At 36.5% G+C, this 18,959-nt stretch overlaps 1 protein-coding gene across 4 annotated transcripts in view; it reads left to right on the top strand.

Annotated features, from left to right (window-relative positions):
* ARHGEF10 (Rho guanine nucleotide exchange factor 10) overlaps nucleotides 1–18,959 on the top strand; it is a 213,484-nt gene that overhangs the window by 32,681 nt on the left and 161,844 nt on the right. For all 4 annotated transcript variants that reach the window (XM_078149742.1, XM_020973007.2, XM_020973005.2 and 1 more), the window contains exon 2: nucleotides 1,362–1,459. In XM_078149742.1, coding sequence (XP_078005868.1) covers nucleotides 1,423–1,459 — 37 coding nt within the window. In that variant the 5' untranslated portion in view covers nucleotides 1,362–1,422. The remainder of the gene's footprint in view (nucleotides 1–1,361; nucleotides 1,460–18,959) is intronic.

Genomic DNA, 18,959 nt, shown 5'->3' with positions numbered 1-18,959 from the left:
TCTGAAATTTAATTTTCTAATAGGGCATGGGGATTCTTAACATTGGTGAGAGAGGAATGGGTCCCTGTAGGATCCAGGATGAACAACTTCAAGTCTACACTTGCTCATGAGGGATTTGATCTGGTGAAGATTATTAATAAGTCTGGTCTGAGAATAGACCAATAATACAGTGCTTTAAAGTTTGCAAGAAGTAAGACCTTACAGAGATTGTAAGGCATGACTCAGATGAAGGGAGAGAGGAAAGAAAAATAATACCCTTTCGAAACTGTGGTTTAATGGTATAGAAAAGAGAGGGCATTTATGTTAATTTTTTCATATTATTTATTTTTTCCAATTACATGTCAAGACATTTTCAATATTCTTTTTTTGAAAGATTTTGAGTTCCAAATTTTTCTCCCTCCCCCTTCTCCTGTCTCCCAAATATGGCAAGCAATCTGATAGGTTATACATGTGCAATCATGTAAACATATTTCCACATTAGTTGTGTTGTGAACGAAGAAACAGAACAAAAGGTAAAATGATCAAAAAACCCACAAAGAAGTGAAAATAGTGTGCTTCAACCTGCATTCATTTATGTTAATTTAACTGGTTTCCTCCACTTCTTGAAAATTAATTTTCCCACTTTAGTGAAAGTATACCTCTTCCTCATCTTTCAGATACGTAGAAAACAGGCTCATTGGACTTAGAAGTGGAAAGGACTACACCTTGTCCAAGGTGACACAAATAGCAAATAGGATCTTCGGCTAATAAAATCATAGATTGTGAGGTGGAAGGAATCTTAAACACAATTCAGTCTAATCTCACTTCACAGATGAATTGGCCCTGAGGGATTAAATAACTTGGTCCAGCAAGGGAGAATACTAGAGGCTTGAACTGAGGTCGCCTTTTTTTTTTTTTAGGCAATTGGGGTTACGTGACGTGCTCAAGGTCACACACAGCTAGTAAGTGTTTGGTCTGAGGCTGAATTTGAACTCAGGTCCTCCTGACTTCAGGGCCGTGCTCTATCCACCGCACCACCTAGATGCCCCTTGCACTGAGGTCTCCTGGTAGCAAATATAATATTCTTTCCTGCTACATCTGACAAAGCTAAGGGGTCACTAGGTGTCGTAGAATATAGAATACCAGATCTGGAGTCAAATCTAGCATCTGACACTAACTAGCTGGGTAACCCTGGGCAAGCAGGGTTTGCTTATCTGTCTGCCTCAGTTTCTTCATTTGTAAAATAGGGATAATAAATGCTAGCTATCATTATTTGCGTAGTGCAAGAATGCCTTTGGTGAGATTCTAGCTGAAGAATTTATGGTAATCACAGAGTTATCTGAAATCAGAATTCATCTTTTTTTTTTTTGTCTTTCTTTTAGGCACCTCCATTCAGTTAAGGAAGTAGAGTTAAGGAGGTAGTTCAGAGTTGCAGAGAGTAATATGGATCCTGAGGAATTTCCTCCTCCACCGCCTGAAGGTAAGTGAAATATTCTGATACATTTGGACCATTGCTTTTTGTTGTTATTATTTAGTCTTTTAATTCTGTCTGACTCTTTGTGAGCCCATTTGGGATTTTCTTGGCAAAGATATTGGAGTGATTTGCCATTTCCTTCTCCAGCTCATTTTATAGATGAGGAAACTGAGGCACACAAGGTTAAATGACTTGTACAGGGTCACCCAGCTACTACGTGTCTAAGGTTGGTTTTGACCTCAGGTCTGCTTGATTCCAGGCCTGGTGCTCTATACACTGTACCACCTAGCTGGACCATCCCTAGAGGGTGGCAGTTCGGACCAATTTCTTAGGGCTTTAGCTTTTGGAACTGCTATGATAGTAATGTCTGGATAGTAACTTAGCAAAGCAACCTGTTGGGGAAAAAAGGACTTGGTACCATTAGCTGCTGTTATTTTTTAAAAAATGATTTGAGACTCATAGTGTGAATTCATAACTTCCTTCCCTTCCTCAGTCAGGTGTGTGGGAATTCCCCTTTAAGGCACTGTAACCGGAATGCTTTCATGAAATCACCGAATTGTAGAATCTAGGGCTCTAAGGAACCTTAGAGACCATTTCGTACAACTTCCTCATTTTAAAAAGGTGGTGAAACTGAAGTCCCAAGAAGTGAACTAACTTAAAAAATTGATTAAGAATTGATTATTTCTATCTCTCCCACCACTTCAATTAAAAAGAAACAAAGGAAAATAAACCCTGTAACAAACGTGCTCAGTCAAGCAAAACAAATTCCGACATTATCCATATTAAAAAAAGAAGTGTGTTTCTTCTGTTTGTTAGGAAGTGGGTAGTAATGTTTTGTCATCAGTCCTCTGGAATCATGATTGTGTTGATCAGAGTCATGTCTTTCAAAATTATTTTTCTTTACAGTTGTTATTATGTAAATTGTTCTCCAGGTTCAGGTTACTTCACTCTTTATCAGTCCACACAAATGTAAGTAATTTTTCCAAGTTCATGCAGCTCACAAAGAGTTTTCAGGTTGGGGAGGTATGTTATTTTCTACACTGGGGGGTTGTTTTGAGCAAAACTTAAAGCATTATAGAAATTTTAGGTACTATTAAAATTTAAAAAAAAATATAGATTTCTGATTTCATTTGTGTGAGGAACTTTTTTTTTTTGGTGAGGCAGTTGAGGTGAAGTGACTTGCCCAGGGTCACACAGCTAGTAAGTATTGCGTCTGAGGCCAGATTTGAACTCAAGTCCTTCTGACTCCAGGGCCAGTGCTCTATTCACTGCACTGCTGCACACTAGGAACTTCTGATATGGGAAATCTTTCTACCTATTAAGATCAGCAGCTCATTGATAAGTTGATGTGGGCACTGAGAGAACAAATGACTTGCTCATAGTCATACAGCCAATATACATCAGGATGAAGACTAGAACCTGGGTCTTCCTGACTCTTTGAATGGTCCTATATTCATTACGCCACACTGCTTTTCTTGATGATTATCCTCATTCTTCTTATTTTATATTGGGTGGAGTAACCATAGTTGGTAGCTTCTTCCCTTCCCCAAGGCAGGTGTGTAGGACTTCCTTTTTAAAGTATTGTAATGAGAAAACTTTCATGAAATCACAGATTCTGGGGCTCTAAGGAACTTTAGAAATCATCTGGGCTCAATTTCGTCATTTTAGGCTTTTGAAACCAAAATTCCAAGAAGTTGTCCCAATGATGCTTTTATCCGGTTATAAAAAACAATGATTTTTCTACCTGCCCAAGAATCCACCAAAGAATAAACATAAAAGAAATATAGCAGGAAAGGACTTATTCCCATTGCAGTCAGGGTGACAAGGCAGATATCTTTTTCACCCTGTTCCCAAATTATTATGATTTCCTCCACTGTCTCTACTATATATTTTGAGAACTTTTCCTCCAATATAGTTTGTAATCTGTAGGCATAATGTTCTCAGTATATACTGTTTTCTTGCAAAATCTGCACAAATAAGTCTAGGCTTTCAAAGGATAATTTTCTGTACTTTCTGATAGCAGTCCCTTGGTTTTGTATTGCTATGATGAACATCTCAATTTTTAGAAACAGGTCTATGTGACAGTCTTTTGTTTGATACTTATTTGTCAATACATCATTGGTTGAATTCATGTGGGGGCTGCCCATAGATCCACCTTTTAATTTTTTGCCATTTCATAGGCTCAGTTGGCAAAAGAATGTCAATTACATTTGAAAAGTCCCCTAAATGTGGACCTATTGTCAACATTTAGTATGGCCTTGTGAAGTGGTATCTATTCATTCTAGAAATAATTTCATAAGTTTTATAGCTAATAATTCAGGTTTACTCTTCATCTTCTTATGTTAGCATGGCCTGGAAAAACTAGAAAATGAATCTTCTTTCATATTTGCCAGACCTGAATCAATCTTTCTGTATTCTGCATTTGACAAGAGATAATTAAAACTGTTTGAAAGAAAGAGTAATAACATTTTCAATACTTAGAAGCAGTATAAAAGTGGAATGAGTGGCTTTGGGTAGGGGCTAGTACGTTTCCCCTCCCTGGAAGTCTTCATTTAGAGGCTTGGTGACCATGTGTCAGTGATGTTGTGGATGGAGTTCTTGTACAGTTACATGTTATCCTGGTTCATAAGTTTAGCACCAGAATGGAAGGGGAAAGGAATGGAATAAGATTTATATAGCACCTACCATGTGCATTGTTCTAAGCACTTTCACAAACATTATCTCATTTGTTCCTCACAACAACCCTGAAAAGTAGGTGCTATTATTGTCACAGCTGAGGAAACTGAGGCAAACAGAAGTTAAGTGACTTGCCAAGAGTCATACAACTAGTAACTGTCTTGAGGTTGAATTTGAACTTAGGTCTTCCTAACTCTAGGCTCAGTGCTATATCCACTGTCTCACTAGGTGCCTCAAGGAGACTTAGAGGTCATCTTTTCTAACTTCTTCATTTTATAGGAGGAAACAGGCCCAAAGTGGTGAACTAATGTGACCAGGATCATACAACATAGAAAATCAGTTGCAGAGCTGGGATTCAACCTAGGTCTTCTTATTCCAAATTTAGTGACTCTTTCTACTGTATTACACGGTTTCCTAGAATACCACTGGAATTCTCTATCTTTGCCTGTAAATCATAGCAAAGCAATATATCCACATATCATTTTATGTGTGTGTTGTATTACCAGTCAGACTATAAACTCTTTGATTGATTGAATGAATAAATAATAGTGTAAGACATTTATGAAGTGCGTATTATGTGAAAGGCACTATACTAAATGCTGGAGATAAAAATAGAAGAGCAAGACAAACCCTACCTTCAAAAAGCTAACATTCTAATATAGGAGACAATACATATGAAAATTTTTAGCTGCCAGTCAGATGGAAAGGTCCCATGGTCCTTAGGATGCAGTGGCAAAGCATGTGTTAATATCTTTTCTTTAATGTTATTTCCACTGATATTACAAGAATATTGTACTTTCCATCTCATTTGTTTCCCTTTCCTTATTCAGAACACTATATTAAATTCCCCCCTCCCATCAGGGAAAAGATATAACAGAAATGAAAGATACAAAACCCACCCTTGTGATCTAATATAATGTCTACAGTCAATGACAGAATTTTAATAAATCTTTTATAACGCTGTATGTGTGTGCTGAGCCTACTTCTTGTGTTCAGTCAGGTGTTTTCCCTTATATCTCTTCCTGTTCCCTTCTCTCTATCTGCAGAGAAGAAGAAAAGGCTTGCTCTTTGTGACTGGAGAGAGCAAAATTTGGACCACTTGGTGGCATTTACAGAGGTGATGTTGACTCCAAATAAGGAAGAATTTTCTAACAACTAGAGCTGTTCAAAAACATCCTTGCTTGCTTTGTTTCAGGGCAGTGAGTTCCCCATGACTAGAAATGCTCAGAGGCTGAATAACTAGACGTCAAAGATTTTAGAGAAAACAATTCTATGTTGTGTGGATAGGTAACCTAAGGTTTGTACTAGCTCCATAATATTTAAAAGGTTTGGAAAATGATGACTGCATACGCAGAACAAGGTTTTTTTTTTTTAATAATTCACATTTCCAAATGATACCTTTGTTATAAATCTGTAAGTTGGATCTTGTAAAGTTTGTAACATACTTAACATTTGTATCAAGAATAGTACTGTTTATGCTCAAAGTGATACGATTTTTCAGAAAAAATGCATAATTAGCTTCATTTTTAAGGGGAAAAATGCAACATTTTAGTCATTTGGACATTTCCTGTTTTAAGATGAGGTTAATTCTTTCATGTACATACACATATATAGACATACACAGAGCTGGTATTTTAACATAGAGAATATACAGTTTTTCAAAACACCTGGAAACTCCTGAATAGGAATTTCCTTTTATATTTCCTGTTTCACAAGCTTAGGCAAAAAAGTCTACTTTGTTAACCAGATGGGTAAGGAAAACATGTGAGGAGAAGGAACCACAGGTTACTTTTTTCTTTTCATGGAAGCCTAGACGGAAATCGTATAATCAATGGAAGGCCACTGTCAAAAACCACATCGCACGATGCATTGCAAAAGGTGTTGAACTTGGAGTCTTAAGACCTGAGTTCAAATCCTAGCTTGGCCACTTAATACCTGGCTGGCCTGGGGGCAAATTACTTTACCTGTCTAGGCCTCAGTTCTTCATCTATAAGATGAGGAGGTTGGACTAGGAGGGGGAAGGTCCCTTCCAGCTTTAGACCTATAATTCTACTTGAGTATGTCATGTATAATATGTAGCTAGGAGGCACACTGGATAGAGTGGCTGGCCTGAAGTCAGGACGACTCATCTTCCTGAGTTAAAATTTAGCCTCAGATATTTACTATATCTGTGTGACCCTGGGCAAGTCACTTAACCCTGCTTGCCTCAATTTCCTCATCTGTAAAATGAGTTGAGAAGGAAATGGCAAATCACTCCAGTATCTTTTCCAAGAAAATCCCAAATGGGTTCATTAGACACAATAGAAAATTGACTCAACAACAAGCTTTAAAACATATGTTAGTAACACTTTCTATTTCACGTGGTACATACTACATGCTTGAAAATGCTGAAGCTTTATAATCTGTGTTATCTAGAGGAAATGTGTTTGGAGAATTTTGGGGACCTGGTTTCAAATTTCAAATCTTTTTCTTTACTGCACAATTATAGCCAAGTCTCTTCCTTTCTCTGGGACACAGTTTTTTTTTCTGTAAAATTGAAGAGATTGACTAAATAATCTCTAAAATTGTTTCTAGACTTCTAAAGCTATAATTCTAATCGTATGTGTTAGAGCACATCTACTTGGCTAAATTAGGTTCTTGTGCCAAACTAGGGGTGCCAAGACCAGGAGTTTAGCTCAGTAGGAGCCATGTGGACACACACACACACACACACACACACACACACACACACACACACATACTGAATGAAAGTCTAGGAAGACAAGGTGTGACATCAGGTACGTCAATTCTTGCCAGGGGAAAGAGGAAAAGATGGGTAACAAAGGTCTAGGAAGGCAGGGTCCAGAGATAGTGAAGTCTACTTCTGGTATAGGTATTGCTTATTCTTCTCCCTATTTTATACTTCTGAGAGTGGGCAGCCCTTTGTTATAGTCAGATATTGAGAAGATTACTAATGAGGGATTGGTTTTGGAGAGAAAGACTGTGAGTTCTACTTTGAATTTTTGAGTTGGGTTGCCTCTGGGACCTACAGTTGGAAATGTCCAATAGATAGTTGTTGTTATAGGACTGCCGCTAAGAGAGGTATTAAATAGATTTGGGACTCATTTGCATTGAGATGAAAAGTGAACCGATGAGCTAATGATGTCCTTGAAAGTGAGAGAGAAAAAAGGGTTGAGGATAGAACTTTGAATTACATCCAGATTTAGGGACAAGGATAATGATTCAGTAGAAGAGATTAAGAAGTAGCCAGAAGACAGGTAGGAAAAGAATCAAGAGAAAACAGCTTCATAGAAAAATCAGAGAGGAAAAAGTACCCAGGAGGGCAAGAGTAGTAATATTATCAAATGCTGCACAGAGGTAAACAAACAAGCCAAAAAAAAAAAAGAGATGAAGACTCAGAAAAAGCCATCAAAAAAAGCAATCAGATTTAGCAAGTAAGAGATCTGTCAGTCAATAAACATATATTAAGCACCTACACTGTGCCTATTTCTGACTACCTTAGAGAAAGCAGTTTCAAGGGTGAAACAGATTGAAGATTCTATAAACTGTATGCAAAGAGTTGAGTGAAAAGGAAGGATGGATGAAATTGGTATAGCCAGATTTTTCTAAAAGTTTGGTTCTAAAAGCTAATGCCCACTGAAAGCCCCTTCTTAAATTTTCAGTGTGAGCATTTATACCTTAGAAATCAGCAAACATTACAAATCTAAACTTCATTTATTGTTTTGTTAATTGTCTAGACTTAAGAAAGTGATAGAGAAAATGTTAATATTGGCACTAAGACTTTTGGGACACCCTGTAAAAGAAAATATATACATGTTAATTGAGTACATTAGAAAAGAGCAAACAGAGGTATGTAAAATCTGAAAAGGAAAAGCTTATTACTAATTGGGGTATTAAAAAACCTTGTTGGATTAGGTAGCATTTTAACTGGGAATTAAAGGATGCATAGGATGTGCAAAGATATGGGAGGACATTCTAGACTTCAGGAACAATGTGAACAAAGGCTAGAGGCATAAACATATAGAATATAGAGGGAATGTGAGTAACCCAGTTTGTTTGGAAATTGTATGTGAAGGGCTTTCCAGCAAAATGAAGTTATCTTTAAAGGTAACGTGCTGTTAAATTGTGGAAGACTTTGAAAACTAGATAAAGAAGTTTGAACTTTGACGGTGAGATGGAGCCTTTGAAGGATTTTGAACAAGGGCATGTCATGACCTAATTTGTCTATAATGAAGTTTAATCTGGTGGTGGCATGAAGAATTTTAATGGAGGTAGAGGTTCAGGTGAGTGGGGGTGGGTTAGAAGCTTATTAAAATATTCTAAATGAACAGTGGTGATTGTTCTGCCATAATGTTCCAATCAGGAAAAAGATATTCCAGAGATAGAATGGTCAGAACTTGGTACATGTTTGGATATGAACTGGAGTGGAAGAAAAAATAATCATAAATAAAACCAAGAGTGTGAACATAGTAGGGAGCCTATATAAATGTCATATGCCCATAGAAATACATGGGGGAAAGGGTAAAATTGAAAAAGGTAAAATTGTCACTTAAAATCAACTGATTTTTGATTTCTACATTAGATTTTTGTGTGTATTTGTTACATAATGATTAGCATGTGTGTAATGGAAGGGTTTAAGTAGACCACTAAAGTAAGACTTAATTAATTATTTTTTAACTGTGTGAACAGAAAAAAAAGCATCCTAAACCATGTCTTTATTTTGTCACTGCCTCTACCCACACAGGTGCAGTAAGGAGGAGAAAACAATAGTTTAAGTGCCTGAGAGGTAATTAAAGGTTGTTGATCAAAGAAGGTTAAGCCTGAAAAGCCCCTTTTGTGTTGGGAATTTGGAAAGTACATTTTAACTACTTGATTAGAATTCAGATATAAGATTCTGAATAAGCCATCTTAGATTCATTATTTTTGAGAGAGATTTGAAATCCATTATCCTTTTAATGTAATTTATAGAGATTGAACAACTTTGAAAATAACTTTTTAGTGCTTGAGTGCAAAAGAGAAGTATATCTAAATATTAACATCAAGGACATTATTTAATATTTTAAAATATTTTATTTAATAATTTGTATTACATAATTAAACATAATTAAATAATCAATATAATAACAATATTCCTACTTTGACATCCTTGGATTTTTCTCTGATCTGGAAAGTTGAGAAAGGACTTTTATTTAGTAATAACAATAATAATGATTAACTTTATATACACATATACATGTATATGAAACACACATATACTACACACATACACACATATATGTATATATATGTATACACACACACACATATATATGTATATGTATATATACATATACATTTTTTTGTGGGGTGCATGGTACTGACCTGTGATTGCATCAGTATAAGGGACTACCCATGTGAAGTTCCTTTCACTTATGCAAATAGTAACTTCCATGGCCATGGGATTGGGATTCAGATGATATAGGTTTGAATCCTAGCCAACGTTTGAAGCCCTGGCAAATTGCTTTAGATCTTTTCTTCATCTCTAGAAGAGGTTGGACTGGATAACCCCTATGATCCTATCCGGTTTTGAATTCTATCACATCCAAGTGAAGCCATTCCTTGTAAGAAGATTGTATAGCTCATATCTATAAAATAATATATAGCTTAAGTAGCACTTTTCTGCCAAATGGCATTGTAAGTTAGGCAGTGCAAGTATTATTGGTCTCATTTTACAAATGAGGAAATAGAGTCTCAGGGAAGCTAAGTGATTTGTCCATACAGTAAACATTATTTTTGGTATTAAACTCTGGGTGCAGTGCCTTTTCTACTATATGCCTGTTGCTTCTCCTAAAACAAAATTGTGATGTTTTATAAAAGACTTTGAAATATTTGATGATGAAAGTCTTAACTAAAAGTTTTATGATTTTAAAAACTACCAATGTTTCTTTTGTAAAATTAGCAACAGCATTCCTGCTGTAGGGGCAGCTAGGTGGCGCAGTGGATAGAGCATGGGCTCTGGAGTCAGGAGGACTTGAGTTCAAATGTGGCCTCAGACACATAACACTTAATAGCTGTGTGACCCTGGGCAAGTCACTTAACACCATTGCCTAGCCAAAAAAAGAAAAAAAAATATTCTGCTGTAAAAGATGGTTAGGAAAGAGAAATTAATACTGTTGCCCTTTTGATCTTAAAGAGGAAAAAAAATCAGTTATAATGTGTTTTGAAAGTCTTATAGTCTTCTTTAACAGAAGAGAATGCTGTGCTCTCACACTTAACTTTGGGAAATAATAAAGGGGCAACATTGGGCTTCCAGTGGGCGAAGGACCCCAAATCAAATGGTGGGGAACAGGAAGTCAGTCTTTGACTCAGCTGAATTGTTTCTGAGTGATTCCTGTTTTTGACACATGCAGTTAAATGTGATGGTAAAAGTCAAAGCCAAGATTTAGGAGAAAAGAGAACAGAATATGAATTGTGGATATGAATAGCTCCTTGTTGGTGAAGCTGTTTTGGGGCTGGTAGATATAAATCCCTTTTAGATTATAACTTTATTCTTAAAAAAAAGATCAATAGCTCTCCATTTGTAATTAGAGGAAGCCTATGCCTTGAGTGAAGCATCCACCTTACATTTAAATACGGATTTTTTTAAGTAAGAAAAGTTTTGATTATATCATCTGCATATCATTAATTGGGAAAGGGGAATGGAAGGGCCAAGAATGTGATTTCATAAGTAGCAAACTCTCTCTACCAGTGCAGATCAGCTTTCTAGCTTTAGAGAACTATGGAGAGCAACTTTCTATATAACTTGTCTGGGGTCACACAGCCATGTGTCAGAACCAGGTCTTGCACCCAAGTCTTTCTGACCCCAAGACTGGCTTTCAAACCTGACTCTCATGAGTTGAATCATCAAATTCATATTATTCTCGGTGGCAGTAGCTTACGCTACTGTGAAAGTGATTCATGGCTCTATGTTATTCACAGTAGGTGGTTTTTAAGCTAGTGACAAAGACTACCTGAGTGTAGGCAAACTGTAGTGAATCCAGGGAAATGCCAGCAGAAGGATCTGAAGGAACCAGGGAATGGTAGGACCAAGTTTTGGATCCCAGCTTTGTCACTTTACTGTCTGTGCGACTTCAAGCAAGTCACTTCCTTGCTTGAGGCCTCAGTTTTCTCACCTACAAAATGAAGACTAGGTACTCTCCAGGCTTTCTTTCAGCTCTACAGTGCTCTACAGTCTGAGGTTTTTAAGCACTATTTGTGCTAGAGATGGCTTTCTCAAAAGCAAAAATGAAGAATGATATAAACCCTGAAAATTTTCTCATGTGGCAAAGGCTAATTCCATTAGTTTGAGGCTCCTGGATTGGAGTACTGTGTAAAATAATTTTGGGAACTAGATCACATTTGTGATCCAACAAAGTTTCTTTTTCTTCCTCCTGCTAAGAATTTAGAGAATTATCTAAGGGTCTTTCTATTTACATAGGTAGGCCAACAATATTCCTGCTAGAAAGAGTAGATAGAGGGGTTCTTTCTCTGGATGTGGATAGCATTTTCCTGCAGGAGACTTTTGGAGATCCTTGCATTGCTGAGAAGGGCTAAGTCTATTAAAATTAGTCATTGCACAATGTGGTTGTTACTGTGTACAATGTTCTCCTGGTTCTGCTCACTTTACTCAGCATTAGTCCATGCAAGTCTTTCCAGGTTTTTCTGAAGTCCGCCTGCTCATCATTTCTTATAGCACAATAGTATTCCATCACATTCATATACCACAACTTGTTCAGCCATTCTCCAATTGATGGGCATCCCTTCAATTTCCAATTCTTTGCCATCACAGAAAGAGCTGCTATAAATATTTTTGTTCACATGGGTCCTTTTCCCATTTGTACAATTTCTTTGAGATATAGCCCTAGAAGTATTATTGCTGGGTAAAAGGGTATGCACATTTTTATAAACCTTTGGGCATAGTACCAAATTGCTCTTCAAAATGGTTGAATCAATTTACAACTCCACCAATAATGCTTTAGTGTTCCAATTTTCCCACATCTCCAAAATTTATCATTTTCTTGTTTTGTCATGTTGGCCAATTTGATAGGTGTGATGTGGTACCTCAGAGTTGTTTTGATTTGCATTTCTCTAATCAATAGTGATTTAGAGCATTTTTTCCTTTGACTGTAGATGGCTTTAATATCTTCATCTGAAAACTACCTGTTCATATCCTTTGACCATTTACCAACTGGGGAATGACTTGTATTCTTATAAATTTGACTTAATTCTCTATATATTTTAGAAATGAGGCCCTTATCAGAGATACGGTTGTAAAAATTATTTCCCACTTTTCTGCTTTCCTCTTAATCTTGGTTGCAGTGGCTTTGTTTGTGCAAAAACTTTTCAATTTAATATAATCAAAATTATCTATTTTGCATTCATAATGTTCTCTGTCTCCTGTTTGGTCATAAAATTCTTCTGTTCTCCACAAAACTATTCCTTGCTCTGCCAGTTTGCTTACAGTATCAGCCTTTATATCTAAATCATGAACCCATTTTGACTTTATTTTGGTATATGGTGTAAGATTTTGGTCTATGCCTAGTTTCTGCCATACTATTTTCCAGTTTTCCCAGCAGTTTTTGTCAAATAGTAAGTTCTTATCCCAGAAGCTGGGGTCTTTGAGTTTATCTAACAGTAGATTACTATAGTCATCGACTACTGTGTCTTGTATGCCTAACCTATTCCATTAATCCACCACTCTTTTTCTTAGCCAGTACTGAGCAATTTTGATGATTGCCGTTTTATAATACAATTTAAGATCTGGAATGGCTAGGCCACCTTCCCTAGCATTTCTTTTCATTAAATCCCTTGGTATTCTGGACCTTTTGCTATTCCAAATGAATCTTATTATTATTTTTTCTATTTTTATAAAATAATTTTGGTAGTTTGATTGTTATGGCACTGAATAAGTAAATTAACTTAGGCAGAATTATCATTTTTATTATATTGGCTTGGCCTACCCATGAGCAACTGATGTTTTTCCAGTTATGCAGATCTGATTTTATTTGTGTGAAGTGTTTTGTAATTTTGTTCATAGAGTTCTTGGGTTTGTTTCGGTAGGTAGACTCCTAAATATTTTATAATGTCTTTAGTGGCTTTAAATGGAATTTCTCTACCTTTTGCTGTTGGGCTTTGTTGATAATATATAGAAATGCTGATGATTTATGTGGGTTTATTTTATAACCTGCAACTTTGATAAAGTGGTTTATTATTTCAAGTAGTTTTTTACTTGATTCTCTAGAATTCTCTAAATATGTCATCATACTATCTGCAAAGAGTGATAGTTTTGTTTCTTCTTTGCCTATTTTAATACCTTCAATTTCATTTTCTTCTCTTATTGCTAAAGCTAATGTTTCCAGTACCATATTGAACAACAGTGGTGATAATGACAACCTTGTTTCACCCCTAATCTTACTGGAAATGCTTCTAGCTTATCCCTATTACATATGATGGTTGCTGAAGGTTTTAGGTAGATGCTACTTATCATTTTAAGGAAGACTCCATTTATACCTATGCTTTCTAGTGTTTTTAATAGAAATGGGTGTTGAATTTGTCAGAAGCTTTTTCTGCATCTATTGAGATGATCATGTGGTTTCTGTTAATTTTATGGTTGATATGATAAATTATGCTGATAGTTTTCCTGATATTGAACCAGCCCTGCATTCCTGTTATAAATCCTACCTCGTCATAGTGTATTATTCTTGTGATAAGTTGCTGTAATCTATTTGATAATATTTTATTTAAAATTTTTGCATCTATATTCATTAAGGAAATTTATCTATAATTTTCTTTCTCTGTTTTGACTCTTCCTAGTTTAGGTATCAGCACCATATTTGTATCATAAAAAGAATTTGGTAAGACTCTCTCTTCGTCTGTTTTCCAAAATAGGCTATATAGTATTGGAATTAATTGTTCTTTAAATGTTTGATAGAATTCACTTGTAAATCCATCTGGCCCTGGAGTTTTTTTTCCCAGGGAGGTCATCAATGGCTTGCTCAATTTCTAGCTTTTTTTTAAACAGGCCTAAAAGTCTGTTACCTATGTTTTTATGCATAATTTACATACCAAACAGTATATAACCTCTAATATACTTAGTAGGTGTGATTTACCTACTACATATGTCCTGCTCAGAAACCTTCAATAGCTCCCTACTGATTATAAGATGAAATATGAACTTCTCAGTATGGTTCTTTGCAACCTGATTCCAGTGTCCTTTTCCAGTCTTGTTTCCCTCCCTTGTGAAATCCAGGTGTATCTTGACCTGCACTTTCTTACCTTTTCTGAATTCACACAGGTTGTATTCTTCCATGCCTTGAATGTATTCCCTATATATGGGTTCTTGTTAAGAACCTTCTTTTTCTTCAAGGCTCTGGGAGCCACATTCTCTTATGGAATCTTCCTTGTTTCCCCTTCCCAAGGTGAAAGTCACCTTAGAGGTAGGATAGTTTCATGGAGAGAGTACAGGACTTACAGTCAGGAAGGTCTAGGTTGACATCCTGCCACAAATACATATTGGCTCTGTGGCCCTGGGCAAATGACTTAAGTTCTCTGAATCCTAGTTTCATTACCTTTAAGATGATGATAATAGTAGTTCTCTTACAGGGTTGTTGTGAGGCTGAAATGAGATAATATAAGTGAAGTATTTATAGACCTCAGAGCATTGTTTTATATATATATTTGAGCTTCACAATCCTGTGCAATAGATACTATTATCATCATTTTAAATTCTATATTTAATTTATATTAAATTATATATTTGCAATTAGATTAAATGTAATAATAATAGTTGTTATTGTTCTGTCTCTGTGAAAATTTTCTTATACCATTTTGGTTATTTTATTTTCCTTTATTACATTATTGGATCATACATTTAGACCTAGAAGGACCTCAGAGGTCATTTAATAAATAAATTGAGGCCTGGAGAGGTAAAATGATTTGTCTAAAGTCACACAGGTAGTGAATGGTAGAGATAGTATTTGACCCAATGTGTCTGGGGAAGGACTCATCTGATTCCCTAATAAGCTACATGGTCTTTGAGGTCAAGGTTTACATCATTCTTCATTTTTGTTTCTCTAGCTCTTAGCACAGAGCATTGTACACTTAGACTTCAAGTCCAACACTATCTTCTGTACCACCTTGATGCCTTGATATATGAAGAAGATTCATTTACACAAATAGACTACTGGGCCTGTAGTCAGAGAGACTTTGAGTGTGAATATATCCCCCAACATTAGTTGTATGACCTTGGACAAGTCACTTAAATCTCTGCCTCAATTTCCTGAATTGTAAAATAGAGATAATAATAACACCTATACTGACAGGGTTGTTGTGCGGATCAAATAAGCTAATATTTGGAAATCAGCTTAATTACTGGCTCATAGTAGGGATTAATGGATGCTTGTTTTCTTCCTTTGTTCCTTCCTTCCTTCATTTGTTCCTTCTTTCCTTCCTCCCTTTTTCCCTCCTTCCTTCCCTTCCTGTGAAGTTACTATATGGTAGCATATATAGAGAACAGAGAGCTGAGTTTAATCTTACTCCTAATAGCTATTAGCTTTCTGATTCTGGGCAAGTCACTTAAATTTTATTTGCCTCTGGCAATTCTCTAGGATTTATCTATTAAGTCATAGAGGGGTTTTGATTAACATTGTTTTTAAAAAGGGTATTCCCATAGCAGGAATTCCCTACACTTACGATTGCACAGATCTTTCTCTTATTTGGCATTTGATGGGATTTTAAGTAAGAACACATACAGTATTTCTGAGTGTAACCTGATTCCTCTCATTGATGAGTATATAAGGGGTGAGGAAAAAGATGTTTTTCCTTGGCTATGAGTGCTGCAGGGCTGTACTGTCTTCAGAGTACCATAGCTACACATACCTTGAAAGAGAATTGCTCCAAATTCTGCCCCTCACTTGTGTGTTCCATCATGTTTTACTATCAGTGGCCCCACAGTTCACTATAATCTGAAAAATTTGAAGCATTTGAAGAGCTGTTATGTGGAAAAATTGTTAGACTTGCTCTCCTTGGCGGCAAAGGGAAGAACTAGAAGCAGACAGGCAAGTTTCAGAGATAGATTATGGCTGCATTTGAGCTGCCCAACATTGGAATGTTTCCTTGCAAAGCAGTGCAATCCCCATTGCTGTGGGTAACCAAGTGGTGGCTAGATGAACACTTATCAAGATGTAGATGATCATCCTGAAATGCCGATTAATATATGTAAAGTGGGTAGAGGTTGAAGAGGCATGTTTGAGACAAAGGCAAAAGAGAGAGGCCTTGCTCTCTTAAGGAAAGTTCCTAGTAATCTTCCAGAGACAGGGGGAGAATTAGGCTAAATGCCCAATGGATGAATAACAGTGTGTTATTAAGCCAATGCTGATATCATCTCTGAGTCAAAGAGGAATCAGATATTTCCATGTTTGAATTAGCTGGCTACAACTAGAATTAAAGAAAAAAATTGTTCTCTGAGCCAATGAGATTACTACTATTTGCCTAAGTTACTCATTCCCCCTATTTATGCTACTTAGATAGCAAAAAATATAATAGAGCCTCATATGACTGCTTTAATTGTTAAGGTTTTAGGAATTGTTTTTAAAAGAACATCCATAAAATATTTCAAAAAATCATAAAATATTTGTGTTCTTTAAAAAAAAAACAACACTGCCATATCCCATTGACTTTCCACAGCCCAGTAGAGCCTTTGGGGGGAACAATTAAGTATAATCAAGCTAAACAAACCAACCCTTTGGCTATATCTGAAAATGTCTGCCTCATTTCATACCTCTACCACCTCTTTTTTTGGGAGATGGGAGACATGTTTTGCCATCAATCTGCTCAAGTCATAATTAATCACTGAATTGATCAGAGCTCTATAAGTTTTTGAATATTTTGCTTTCCTTTATAATAACTGGTCATTCTGTAAATTGTTATCTTGGTTCTGTTTATTTCACTCTGTATCAGTTCATACAAATCTTTTCATGTTTCTTTGAATTCTTCATATTCATTACTTCTTATATTCCTATACCACAATTTGTTCAACCATTCTCTAATTAATGGGCACCCACTTTGTTTCCACTTCTTAAAAGTTAAAAGCATTTAAAAATATATGGCACTTCTCCCTATGCTGTTGTTTGACCCCCTTGGGAGGTATGTATGCCTAGTCATTGGGTCAAATGGTGTGTATAATTTGGTGACTTTTTATGTAATAGAATGTCTATTCTAAAAATTATTTTAATATCTTTTAGTTTCATATCACTAAGATTTCTCCCATTGGTCCTCCCTCTACTCCTCCCCCTCATCTTCCTCACAGAAAGACATTCTCTATAACAAAGAATATTGTTTAAAGAAAAAACAAGAAAAGGAAGAATAAGAAAAATGAATACAAACCAATCAACACATTAAAGTGTTCTAATGTACCACACCCATAGACCTTCCACTTTTTCCAAGGAGTGGGGTAGAAGTGTCTTCTCATATTGTAATACAGAACATTATTTTGCCATTTAGGTAGTAGGGCCCTTTAAGCCATGGAAAGCAAAAGTTGGTGCTTAATCTTGCCCCAGACCTCTTTCCTCCTAAATCTAAACAATAGTGAAATGTACTCTTGCATAGTTCAGCATAGCCCGTACCTCCAATGCAAACGGATAAGAAAGCTTGCAATATAATTGCTTTAGATAATTATGTTTATACCAGAGACCAGGACACCTGGTCTGGTTTGTGTGATCTCTGATCCATAATAATGGGGTGCTTGGGTGCTTGTGCTTGTACTTGTACTTGTGCCCCAATTTCTCCCTAGTCTCAGAAACACTGTCTCTAACAACCATTCCCCAGCCCAAGGACACTATGCCTAGCAGTTATTCATGCATGGGCCTCAGCATGATCCTTATCTCTCTCCCTAGTACAGCTACACAGAGCTGGGCTGCTCAGGCCCCAGCCCTCAGATCATGTCTCTGGAAGCCTCCCAATTCCTCAGTAAGTTCCTATGTTGTGAGAAAGCTTTCCCTTGTTGCAGAGCATTCTCTCATCAAGACAGAGGGAGAGGGGTGTCCTTGACCAGCCCAAGAACTCTTCTTCTTGCCAGACTTCAAAGATCCATCCCCCTCCCTGTCCTGTATACTCCCTGTACTTTCCCATCCATAGCCCCCAAAGACACCTGCATCTTTGGATTACCTCATCAGTGTTCCTCGCATTTCTTTCCCATGCTCTTTTCTATATAAACCCTAGCTCGACCCCTGATGGGGGCTGCTTGATTTGGATGTGCATACCCCTTGCAGCCACACGCTAATAAAGTCCACATCTTAAATCACGTCTGGATCTCACTCGCTGATTTCTCGGTACCACAATATCTCTTTTTGGGGGCTATTCTTATTTGTAATTTTGAAACCTTCACTTCAGATTTTGTGTTTCTTTTTTTTCCTTTCCATTTAGAGTGCTGTAGTCATTGCGTGCATGTTCTCTGCATCATTTTCTGGGCTTCTCTGTATTTGCCATATCCTTTCTTACAGCACAATAATATTCTGTTATGTTTATTAACCACAATATTTTTTTAGCCATTCAATAATTGTTGGTATCTACATTGTTTCCAGCTCTTTGCTACCACAAAGTGCTGCTATAAATATTTTGGTGTATGTGGGGACTTTTATTTATTAATGACCTTCTTGAGGTATATACCTAACAAAGGAATCTCAGGGGCAAAAGGTATAGACATTTTCGTCACTTTGTTTGCATAGTTCCAAAGCGCTTTCCAAAATGGTTGTACTGATTCACAGCTTCAACAGTTGACTAGTGTGCCTATCTTCCCACAGCCTCTTCTTCCTTC

Source organism: Phascolarctos cinereus, unplaced genomic scaffold (assembly GCF_003287225.1).
Source record: "Phascolarctos cinereus isolate Bilbo 61053 unplaced genomic scaffold, phaCin_HiC Scaffold_2;HRSCAF=192, whole genome shotgun sequence".
Taxonomy (NCBI): Eukaryota; Metazoa; Chordata; class Mammalia; order Diprotodontia; family Phascolarctidae; genus Phascolarctos; species Phascolarctos cinereus.
Note: the sequence above shows the minus strand (reverse complement) of the source record. Positions and strands in the feature narration are given on the sequence as shown.